We start from the raw sequence: 12315 nt of genomic DNA on the forward strand, positions 1-12315 counted from the left end.
ATCAGACCTCAGCTGTTGTCTCATACTGTTATGTCCCTGCCTGTTGACCTGTGGATCGTTTTCCTCTTGCTTTTTGCCTGTATTTTGTACTTTTGATTTTGTATTCAAATGTGGTGTTCTCAAATGTGCCTATTAAAAGCTGTATTAAATGTAGGGGTGGGTTAAAAAAATGTGATTCAAATCTATTTTAGCTTGAATAACACGATGATTAATTAAATCCTGAATTGACTTTTAAATATAAATGTATTTTCCCAGAAGCACCAGAATCTCAGGTTACAGCTCACAAAGATATTTCAACAACCACCAAACAGCTGAAACAATCTTGTTTTTCTGTTTTATCCTCACTTTGACACAAATGCATCTGCTGTGATGCTTACACCTCTGATGAAGTCTCACAAGTGTTGTACTGTTAAATTATCAGATTCAAAATCTTTCTGAGTCAAATTTGAATCGATTATAGAAATCAGTGGCGATACTCAGCCCTAGTTACCACAGGCGAACCTCAAAGTGGAGCTAGCTCCCAGAAATAAAGCAGACAAGAGGACACTGCACGTGATCTCCCTCTCGCTGTATATTTTATAAATACCTTTTTAGACACTCGTGGTCCTGCCGTGAGTGCACACGTGGCAGTTAGACATGAGAAACAGGACAGTTGAAAATATCTGACTTTATTAATCCTTTAACAAAACAGGTTTTCAAAAATCACATCAACCTATATAATGATGTATAAAAATGTAATAAGAAAAATCTCAAAAGACAAAGCAGACATTACATGTATGTTCTTTGGCTACAGAAGCCTGCTGGAAGCCAGTGGTAGCAACATGTCGGCTGAGACACTGACTGAGTAGAGAGTAGCTTGAAATACACTGACTATACCCCTACAAAGAAGACATGTCAGTGTCTGTGTGTTTTAACAAAAGCAGAAACATCTCCAAAAGGAGATACCAACTGAATACTCACCTATTGCAATGATATACAGCATTTTATATTCCAGTGATTGTGTTATGACCCAGTTTAAAACAAGTAGGTTTTGCAACAGACCACAAATGAGACTTATCAAAAACTTACATATGGAAATATGGTCAAAAGTAATGACACATGGAGGGTCGTCTTAAATTTTTTTTTTTTTATATATATATATATATATAAAATAAAATAAAATACTGATGAGCAACACTATGAGAACAACTTACACTAAATCCTCCTGCCACACAGCGAAGAGACATATGCATTGCAGTGACATTTTTTGGGCATATCCTGAGTGTGTAGACCACAAGGTGAACTTGACATGAAAGCAAAAACAAAAAAACCCAAGTGCAATGTTTTTTGTTGTACACACGCGCACACGCATGGACACACACGGACGCACACGCACACAAAACTGAGAGCCTGAGTCAAATGATCATAACGATGAACTTTCCTTCTGTTGAGTCATGCGGTCCAGTTAAATACGCAAACAGCTTTAACAAGGACTAACATGCATAGGGAACAATTCTGAACTCCTGGTGGGTATATAACATTCATTTTATGCAGGATTTTATTTTACTATCAGACAAAATGAAAAAACAAAAAACAAGTTAGGTTCTTTAATTCAAATCAAAACACTTTAAAAAGGAAATTTATGTAGACAAAAACAAAGTGACACAATTTACCAAGAATGCCCTTATATATGGGCTTGTGAATTTTAGAGATTAATTATAAGAATCCCACGCTTGAATTTAAACTATTAGGAGTAGACAAATACATTTTTAAAAATTGAGAACGTTACCATCCATGACAAATACTGCCTTGTATAAGCTGAAATGATCCAACTGTTACTGAAAATGAGCTGGCGACCTAACGGATATTCCATCAACTTGATGTATGAAATGAATCCATGATTAAAATAACAAAAAACTGCCCCGCTGAACAGAAAAGTCAAGAGACAGAACAAGTAGAAAGGGTAATAATCAATGTAGTATACTTCTATATAAAACAATAAACATTTGCAGCAGCACATCTCTTTTGCTTCGAGTTTCTCCTTAACCGCTCACAAACGAGCACACTTTCCAACAGAGCTGAACAACATGCCTGCCAAAGGCACTGAGAGGTACTCGTAGCTGGGACTAGAGAGAGACGGGGCACGACTGTGGGTGCAGATTATTATTTACCTCATTTGGTGGTGGTGGTAGGGTGGGGGGGGGGGAAGGAAAAAAAAAAAGAAAAAAAAAAGCATTAGTTAATAAAACTTCCCCATCTTTCTCTTATCCTCCAAGATAACACTTAAAGATATTATTTGAAAAAAAAAAAAAAAAAACACAACGTTACAGTTATTATTAACGTGTCTTGAAATGAAAGCATATCACTGGATTAAGCACAATAACAGGTCACTGAAAGCCTACAGGTGCAGTATACAGATGAATGAATTGCATCTGAATAAAAGGGGCTGTTCTCTGTAAACACTCAAACCTGTTAGTTGAAGTTGGAACCACAGCAGCACAAAAATGCTGTGCTATTGTGACAACTTTGTGCTGTGCATGAAACTGTTTAAACACATATACGGTGTGTATAACTGTAAAAGTCACCCTGGACTGGACTGAACCAGTAGGCTTTACAGTAAGCAGAACTTGCTCCTGTCCAAACTAAATAAAGGCATATAATCAGTTAATGCTCTGAATACACACGTCCTCAGCACAGACATAAACGTCCCACGGGTGCTGGTGAAAAGTTAGAAGTGACGAGCGACATGTGAAAAAACCTACGAGGCAGTGACTCCTTCCCACTCCACCAAGTACTGCACCTTGCCATCAAGGGTGACCCGTCGGGCCAGGACTTTGTACTTCTCCCCGCAGGCCAGACGTCCCGCTGCTCCAAAATAGTTGCTGATGGAGCTCTTTAGGTGGGTGAGCTGGCTGTTGGGGTCCATGCCGTGAATTATGTCTGCAGAGTGAAGCCCTGGGAGGGAGCTCAACAACTCTGTGGCTGAGGGGTGTGGGTCTGCGTAGCTGGGAGGGGGGATGTCTGGGGTGGGGGGCTGGGGGACCCTCCGTGGCCGTCCACGTTTCCGTTTTAAAGGTGGAGGGGAAACAGGCATGATGGGGGCTGCTGTACGCGTCTTGCTGGAGCTGCAGAGGCTGGAGGGTGTTTGATAGGAAAAAGAGGAAGTAAAAAAAAAAAAAAAATGCTGTTAATTCAAAGAGCAACAATAAAAAACCGACTACAGAAAATTAGGAAAACAAGGCTTTAAGGTCTACAGCCATGCAAGTCTGAGTTTGTACCCAGCACAATTCTACTTTCAGTGCAGTGCAAACATCAGGCAGGCATACCTGGACTGTCTTGAAATGCTAGTTGAGGTAGTTTCTGAAGTGCTCAGGGCGCCGATGGATTCCACATCTGAAGTTTTTAAAGACAGCAGAGACCTGTCACTCCTGGTGGTTTGGGGGAAGGTAAAAGATTAAAACATTATGGTTCTTGTTATGTTACAGTGAATCAAGCAAATCAAATAAACACATTGTGTTTGTGATTGATAATTCAATTTGCTTTTGCCCGAATCTTCACCCTAACAAAGCTGAACAGTTCTGATTGCTTTAGAACTACAGTTTATAATTGCCTACTTACTTGACAGATGTAAAGTGATCCAAAGCATGGGGCTCTAACGGTGGCGGTTTCCTGATTTCCTGTCAAAGCAAAGGAAAAAAAACAACAAAAAGATGGTTTCTTCTCATAGAACACCAACAGTAAATGTCTAACACCTATACAAAATAACAATGCAAAAATACCCATCCCTCCATGCACACACCCAAGCTCACGCCCACTAGGAAACACACATGCAAACATACAGACAGACCTGGGACGAGGGCTCACTGGAACGTTGTGGTTTAGCCAGAGTCTCCAGAGAGCGTGCTCCTTGCTTCCTCTTTCTTTTCTTCTTTTTCTTCTTCTTCTCTGTGCCATTGGTAAGAGCACTGGGACTTCTAGAGCAACAACAAATATTCAGAACAGTTTTACATATAAAGGCAGTTGTGCCTGAAATAACAGTGAAACTGTTAGGCAGTTCATGTGTTATGTAAACTGTTAGGACACCCTTGAAAATCATCTTAAAAAAGGGAAATTCATCTATAGATAGGAGAAAATTCTTAGCCACCCTATGAAATTTGGAAAACTTTGTCTTTATTTATTTATTTATTTTTTAAACAGAGCAAGAACTTTTCAAACATATTTCTAAACATATTTTCTTTAGAAATTAATAAGCAAATGATTTCAGGTAAAAGAAAAAAAAAAAAAAAGAAATTAGGGACAAGTTGGAGAAAGTTGCATCCTTTGGTCAGATTAGATTAAACTAGAGCTCTTTGACTACAGAGATGCTGCTTTTGGAGAGAAGGGAGAGGCACAGAACCCTAAGAACACTGTCCCCACAGTGAAACGTGGAGGTGGAAGTTTTATGTCGTGGGGATTTTTCAGTGTCTGGATCTGGGTTTCACATCAAGGTCAAAGGAATAAGGAAGGAAGGAAGATGTGAAGATTTTGAAAGAAATCCTCAAGCAGTCAGCAGCAAAAACTGGCTCTTTGCTTTGTCTTCCAACATGACAACGACCCACGACATATGTTGCTCTTGGTAAAGAACGACCTCCACAAGACCAAAATGAGCTTTACTGACTGGCCTGTACAAAGCTCCGACTTGAATCCCACTGAAAATCTGCGGGGTGAACTAAAGACCAACATCCATTTGAGAAGACAATCAAATCTGGAGGCGCTTAAGAGATTTAAGATTGGGCTGGGATTGCTCAGGAGTTGTGTGCGAGACTTGTTGAAAACTACAACAACAACAACAACAACAACTACTGCATGCTGTTACCAAGCAAAAGAAGGATAACTGAATATTAGCAACAGGGAGGCTAATATCAATCCTGCTAATTTTGGTGAAATAGTCTTGTTTCATGTGCAAAGAAGAATCATTTCATAATTTGGAAAATCTATATTATAACTTCCTCACTCTGTTTAACAGTAGTTGGAAAATAGTTCACAAAAATGGCTTTTTATAGGGGGGCTAAAATTCTGTCCTCATCTGTAGATCACAAGGGGCATTGTTTTTGTTTTAGAGTAAAACAAACAAACAAAATGCTCTTATAATACATAAAAAAAAAAAATAAAAAAAAAATCACACTCTTAAATTAAATTAACAAGGTAAAGGGGCACAGCTAAAAAAAAGTTTTTTTGGTCCTTAACTTCGCCAGTCTAACACCAGCAATTTCTAAATTGTGCATGTAATGATGAACTATAGAAAAACAAATAACAGGAGTTTTATTAGCAAATAATCATTTCTCTTTTTTAGGTTGTATATAAAAGATGGAGAGGCTTCAAGGTAAAGTGGCCATTCTTTCTGGCCAGCAGGGGGAGACTCCTGTCACTGCAAAAGAAGTCACACTATATGAAAAGTCCATGACCTTGTGGCTCTACATCTCATTTTATTTATGACTTGACTAACGATTTCCCAACAGGTTTATATTTCAGTCACCAGTTTCAAGTCTACTAGTCAAGAATGCAACATGAGATATGACATGAACAATGAACATTTTGAGTCAAATCAAACATAAAGCAGCGCTCAGCGACCAAGTAAATTAAAAGTAAGTACAGTATGAGTGTTCTCAACTTTTCGGTCAGCTTCTCTGAGTCTTGTTTCAAAAAACACAACGTGGCAAGGAGCACCAAACACAAGGCTTCAAAATGCTATTTCAGAAACCAATGAGGGGGGGGATGTCACAACGGCTAGGTCCATCTTTTATAGACCGTCTACGGGCTTCATGGTGACATGATGGGAAAGTAGGGCTTTATGAAACAGGTACTGTATAGCTCCTGTTACAAGGTGTAGTTAACACTTTAACAGTAAATAAAGTGTTAAATAAACATTTTCACTGAGAAAAAAAGGGAAAAAAAAACTACCTAGGTAACTTTAGTGCCTGCATTTGACTTATGTGTCACTTCTATTGCACTATAATGCTGCTGCTGCTGCTGCTGCTACCACCTTAGGGCAACAGATTTACACTTCAAAATTAGCTTAGCATGTCATCAATGTCAGCACTTCACAGGAAAAAGATCATCGAAGCTGCACCCGGCAAGGTGCAATCACAGTTCAGTATTTTTTGGGCCACATAGCGTCATAAATATCTTTATCCCAAACTTCCTTGAAAAATAGTGATACAACTTTCAGGCTTAGTCCCCCACCACTACTCTACATTACGTGCGCTAAGCTCCTCCCACCAGACAAGCATAATCGTTATAAGTACTAACAATAAGCAGATGCCAACTTTTTGTTTTTTATTCTGAATCTCTCTTTAGATCTCCCTACATGGACCTAGCATTAATGAGTTCTATACAGGATCAGGTTAACACAGTATCCAGTGGGCACCTTTAACTTTAGGGCATCGACACGTTTCATGTCTAACCTGATGGCGGACAGTGCTTTAGTGGACTTGCATCCCTTGATGGTTATCTCATGTGAAGCCTTCTCCATCACTCTGCTGGTTGGCTCGTCACAGTTGGGGGGAACAGGAGGAAAACGGATCCTAAGGCCAAACAAGTGCTTCTTTTTCTTCACCTCCTTTCCTGACATGAACCTGGGACACGGTGAAAGGGTGGCCATGTAAAAAACATAGAGTCTGTGCAAATACTGGGAGATATTTGAGGCACTTTGATGTTGTCATCAGCATAAAGATTTCAAGAGCAGCAGATAAACTTACATGCAGCTATTATTGTTAAGCGCCTCCAGAACATTTTCATATCGTTCTGATCGTGGACTGTTGGCGAGCTGTAGACACAGGAAAGATATTGTACAAGAAAAAACTTAAATATTTAAAAATCCAAATGGGGGCCAGGTTATTTCTATTTGGGAAATAACCCTCTACTAGGATTACCTAACAGTGTGGCTTTCAGACCACCAATCAACCTGATGCATTAAGCAGCTACAAAAAAAACAAACAAAAAAACAAACAAAAAAACAAACAAAAAAACAAAACAAAAAACACTGACTTGTGTGGCTGCCAATTCCTGACATCCTGTTCCAAATCTAACAAGTAAACATGGATGGGACATGAAATGAAATATGAATAATAGAAGAAAAAAAATCTGTTGGTCTACAATTGGTCACTGGTGCATTACATAACTTATCCTTACCTCACCCAGCTGCAGCAGCTCCCAGTTATCATTGATGTACACCATCAGGTCCATTTCTGAGTCAAAGTACTTCTTCTTGTGGATCACACTCAGGTTGTAGAGGCTCAGGTGTGCGACATCCTTCCTGAAATATTTCAGTAAATACTGTTTTTCAGTCTGTCTTAAAAAAAAAAATAATAATAATACTAATATAAAGACACCAAATATGTTTGCTGGAGCCACAAGATTTAATTACAGAGGTGGAGTAAAAGTTTATCACAGCTCTCTAGCCCTGGGCGTCAAAGGTAGCAGAGCTTTTAAGACGAAGAGTAAATGCATGCTTGTGTAATTTAATAGAATAAAAAGCCAGCTGTGTGTGTCAAAGTACAAGTTCCTCTTACCAGCTGAGAGGCAGACGGCTGAGGTACTCCGGTCCACCATTGCAAACCGAACAAACAAACACATAAAACCTGAAGGCAAAAATAAAAAGGCCTCAGGAAACAAGAACACAATATAAAGTTTAACATAAAAACCTAGCTATGCTCTAGCTGACTGTCCACTGAGACACGTTTCTTTTTACCATTCTGTTTGTGTGCACGCACTTTTTCCAAAACTTGACTTAAAAACTGAATATTACCCAGAAGTATATTCACCATCATTTCAAGACCAGTTTTAATAGGCTGTCCTTGTTCTCCAAAGCCACACTTTTGCAGGCCATTGGGGAGCAGACTTGAATACGTACAACAATACAGTCAAGATCCACTGTCGAGGGTAAACATTTACATTAGAAGCAGTAAATATGGTCACCTATCTCCGTAGAGCATTGGCATCTGTAAGCAATGGAGACAGGCTTCGTGGAACCATTGCTGACACATGTTGCACTGCAGCATCTTCAGGTACCAGCTGCAAGCAAACAGAATATGAACATTATAACTTTTGTGGACATGGGAACATTTCCATCCAAGCTTTTCACTCTTGCCAGAATATGCAACGTCACTCACTCTCCTGGACCGCCGCAGTAGCAGTAGCACTGCTGGATGTTGGTTTTGTGGCCGTGGTCCCACACCAGCTCCTCCAGCACGTATGGGAAGGACAGGTGTAGCTCCATGTGCTGCGGCTCCTGCTGTTCCTGCTGCAGAAAGTCTTTAGCAGACGCCCCTCTTCTGTGTGGACCACCCGTCTGCAAACCAAACAAACAAAAAACGTGTTTTTCCCACCAAAATAAATACATAAAAAGAAAATTTGGTAAACACATATAAAGAGGTGCTTTTTAAAGCTGGTAAGCTCTTTGGAAAATTTTTAATTTCTCCATAAATATTTGGGGATTTTTCAATAAATAAATGACCTCAGAATAGTTTAGCCTCATTCACTTAATTGGGTTTCTTAATCTTGGGACATTTTATTGTGGGATTAAAGCCTCAATCACTTTTATTCACTCCATTGGAATCTATGAAGTCTTTTATATCCACTTTGATTTACAAACAAAGCAAGTAATGCACTCTTCAAAACAGACATGTGTCATGTTAACAAACTCGTCTAAACCACTTGTTCAAGGTAAATGTTTGACGTATTTCTTCTTAAAGAAAAATCTGTACCTTAGCGAGAGAAGTGAGCTCACACTCTGAGCAAAGCCACTTGTCATCAGAGTCGATGACAGCAGCATCGATGACAGGGGAGTGACACCGCTGGTGGTAGCCTAAAACACAAATGAACACATCCGTAATGGCCAGAGATTAGAGCACAACAGATGAATAAATAAACTACTGAGACTGGCTGTTTAAATGTGTTACAAATATCATATAAAATAACTGTTTCTGGCTTATGTTGGAACATCAAAGACGATAAATGATACCTTGTCCACACTTGTCACAAATGACAATCTCGTTGGGTTCCTCTGAAGTTTCGTCTTGGCATATGGAGCACACAATGTCTTCGTCGTCGTCATCCTCATCATCTTCTTCCCCTAAACAGCAGCAAAGTCATGAAGGTAAGCGACTAAAGTTTCAGATTAATGGTGGTATGACTAGGGGTATAATTTAGAGCAGCTTTCAGTCAAACGAGGTCAGAGGAGTACACCGAGTCATCACAAGAACAAAAGACATCCCTCTCACAGCAACTTTTGCTGCTGTGAGAAGGACGACTCAAATTCACCCAGCTGAAACTAGAGAAAGGTGGCAGGGAAAATATTTTACAACCTGGATAAATAAAATCCAAACTGTCTGGTTATGGGGGGTGTGGGCGAAATTGCACTTCCATGTCCCTGAAGGTCTACACCAGGATACTAGAGAGAAGATTCCGTCTACTGACTTAACTTTTGATTCAGCAGGAACAAAGCAGTTTTCATCCTGATTGCGGACAGTTTGCTGCCTTCATCCTCCTGAGGATATTCGAGGGTGTGGGATGTTTGTAATAACTACTTGTGGACCTGGAAAGTGGATTTCTATTCAAACCAATTTTTTTCCCCCTGTAGCGCCAAATCGCAGCAACAGTTGCCTCATATCGCTTTATCACACTCACACTGGAATAGAATTTATAATAAGATTTTGATTGCATCTCATGTGGTGAATCTTTGTCATACTTTTTAATATATCACAATTCAACTATCGTGATCAGGTTGAGGTTAAAAATAAATAAATAAAAAGTTATCTGATAAATGTCACAATGCCAAGAAAAATCTTAACCAGATACTTCTCACAAATCGTTTACAGTCAAATGTGACGAATGTGTCTGATCATAGCGTTTTTGTGTCTTTCATTAATGCTTTATTCATGACCCATCCCATTTAAAAATAAAAATGAAGAATACGTTTTTCTTAACACCATAATAGCTAAAGGGGCTTAAGTGGAGCGATAGCTGCCCGTCTGCATGTTAGCAATGCGCTGCGACTGTACTGATACACTCTACAGTTAACTGTCAGTGTGAAGAGCAAGAGATAAGCAAGTCCAGGAAGAGGCAGACAGGTTTGCACAGCACAAATTGTGGATAACTGACTCCCTACCCTCTTTGCAATGGCTTACAGTATCTTTACTGCATATTATCTAGCAATTAAACTAAAATATATTGCACATTTTAAATTTCATTCACCTGTTTGAATATCCTTCCAAAGAACCCAAGACTTTGACCGATCCTCAAAAACCACAAAACATCGGTGCTTGTCCCGATCTATCTGAAAAACAAAACAAAGAAAGATTTACTTGTTTCCAGATGCGACAGGGGCAGATTTCGCTGTAGATGACCTATACTGATTTCAAGAGTTTTTCCGCCAACGCTCTCCACACAGTCCGTTTACCTGCATGCATCATATGCATCATCCTCACACTAACCTTTGCAATTGTTCCCAAGTAGAAAAGGCCATCTGACCACCGGGCCAGGACATCCTGTCCTTCTGAAAATCTGTCAGACATGCTGTCTTCTCCATACTCTCCCCTGGCAGAAAGGCTTGTGGGGGACAAGGACACAGCCTGCTGCTGCCGCTGCTGCTGCAGGGGATGAGCTCTGTGATGCACAGACAGGTGATCCACAACCCCTGAGTCTCTGAAAAACAGTGCAAGGCAAGAGAACAGAGGCAGACATGAATTTAGACTATGGAGTAAGCGGATATGGAATAAGTGCAAAGTTAATTTATGCGATTTTTTTTCCTGCTTACTGTAAACAGATTGTAATTATTTATATGTGGTGTATTCTGATCCTCAAAAGAATACTAGTACAATTTAATGTATGTTATTGGCATTTTTTTTAACTGATAACAACCAGCAGAGTAACAGTCCTGTATGTGTAGCCCTCAAACACAAGGATGCATTGTGTGCTTGCAGAAGGGCTTACAAAAGAAAGAGTGAAACATGGCATTTCCTCTCCACTGGCTTTGAACAACAGGTGATTATACTCATAATTAGTGCTAATTGTTAATTAACCACATAGTCAGTAACATGGCTTCAATGCAATGAAAGACAAAAAACAAAAACCTAACCACCCTTTCAAAAATAAAGACCAATGTACTTACTACTGAACACTTCCATTCAACTACAGGTCTCAGTGACAGCTAATACTTTGATCATACTAATAAAACATGTCATATTTCTAGCTTCTATTGTAAATGTTATTCATTTCAGATGTTAAGAAAGTATTGATTTTTTTCCTTCGCCTTTAAACCCTGTCCTCCAATGCAGGCTTTCCTTTGTTCGGATAATGAGTGGACATGTTCAGTGCCAGCCACTTAGCAAAGATGAAAAAAAGACAGCTTGGGATGCCGCTGCAGGCTGATATAATGTCTTGTATATTAAATAGTAGGCAGCTGGGCGAGCTCAGCAGCGGGAATAATCCACATGCAAAGCCGTAACCCCAGCCAGGTCGCTGACCGTCGGACCCATACCCCCCCTAACGGGAGGAAAACATGACAACAATACCTCATTCGGTCACCTCCGTTTCCACAAACGACTCGTACGACAAAAATAACCGGACAGAAGAGCCGCTCTTATCCCGCTCTTCGAGCAACTGAATTCACTTCTAAAGCGTGTCGGGAAAACATGCGGGGTTTGTGGCTTCCTCAGAAAATAACAAACGGTTCATTTTCCCCAAGCAAGTTCGCCATTTTGGTTTCCCGCTGATGATCGGGGAGTGCATTATGGGAAGAGCTTAAACGACTGCGGCTGGCTGTCTGTGCCGCGACGCTCACATTTTTTCAAACATTTGAAATTGTAGGCAGGGCATTTAGTAAGCAAAACATATCCGCCCCTTAAAGAAGCATATTTTTTAAATTATTTTAGTCGACGTTTTTCTGGAGGTGTTATGCGTTAATGTCTGCCTAAGAGAGACGTTCTATATATAAAATATGTTTACTCAAAAACATCAGAAGTTTAACGACGCGATGTTTGATAAACTTGTGCAAAGTACGACCACTTCATGGCGCTACAACATAACATGACGCTAACAGGTAATTTTTAATCAGACCTCCTGGCCGGAAGTTGTGTGTAGCGTCTCCACAATAAAACCTTTATTTTGAAGGAGGAAGCGGATGTTTGTCTTCCCCCTCCTTGCTGGCTTGATCCGCTTGTACCTCCGGAGTTTCGCAAACACGCAATATTGACTCGCCGTTATCTGCAGAGGGGATCTGGCTTCGGTGAGTGGGCTTGGACAGCAGTTTTGGTCAAATTAGTGGATCACGTGTAAACTTAAAAAAAACCACATCTT

The 12315-nt window shown here is 40.0% G+C and overlaps 1 protein-coding gene across 3 annotated transcripts; it reads right to left on the reverse strand.

The window, feature by feature from the left end:
* Positions 1-647: 647 nt before the first annotated feature.
* On the reverse strand, positions 648-12258 carry mtf2 (metal response element binding transcription factor 2). Of its 3 annotated transcripts, none has more exons than XM_076877101.1 (15): positions 12117-12258; positions 10452-10662; positions 10213-10294; positions 8981-9091; positions 8724-8824; positions 8130-8308; positions 7936-8031; positions 7530-7598; positions 7150-7273; positions 6717-6784; positions 6423-6593; positions 3827-3953; positions 3598-3656; positions 3306-3407; positions 648-3113 (listed from the first exon to the last, which is right to left on the reverse strand). In XM_076877101.1, exons 2-15 carry the CDS (start codon positions 10530-10532, stop codon positions 2738-2740), a joined length of 1746 nt encoding a protein of 581 aa, XP_076733216.1. In that variant the 5' UTR covers positions 10533-10662; positions 12117-12258; the 3' UTR covers positions 648-2737. The 3 variants fall into 3 exon arrangements, with proteins under 3 accessions (XP_076733216.1, XP_012779921.1, XP_004570614.1); XM_012924467.3 differs by lacking the exon at positions 12117-12258 and adding an exon at positions 12076-12095; XM_004570557.5 differs by lacking the exon at positions 12117-12258 and adding an exon at positions 11532-11734.
* Positions 12259-12315: the final 57 nt, after the last annotated feature.

The sequence above is a fragment of the Maylandia zebra genome, linkage group LG18 (assembly GCF_041146795.1).
Source record: "Maylandia zebra isolate NMK-2024a linkage group LG18, Mzebra_GT3a, whole genome shotgun sequence".
Lineage (NCBI taxonomy): Eukaryota > Metazoa > Chordata > Actinopteri > Cichliformes > Cichlidae > Maylandia > Maylandia zebra.

Excerpts from the sequence above, each read along its gene's own strand:
- mtf2 (XM_004570557.5), bottom strand. Across the intron at positions 9,092-10,212 it reads TTGGAAGGATATTCAAACAG|GGGAAGAAGATGATGAGGAT; the intron begins GTGAATGAAATT and ends GCTGCTGTTTAG. Across the intron at positions 3,114-3,305 it reads AGCATTTCAAGACAGTCCAG|CCTCTGCAGCTCCAGCAAGA; the intron begins GTATGCCTGCCT and ends AACACCCTCCAG.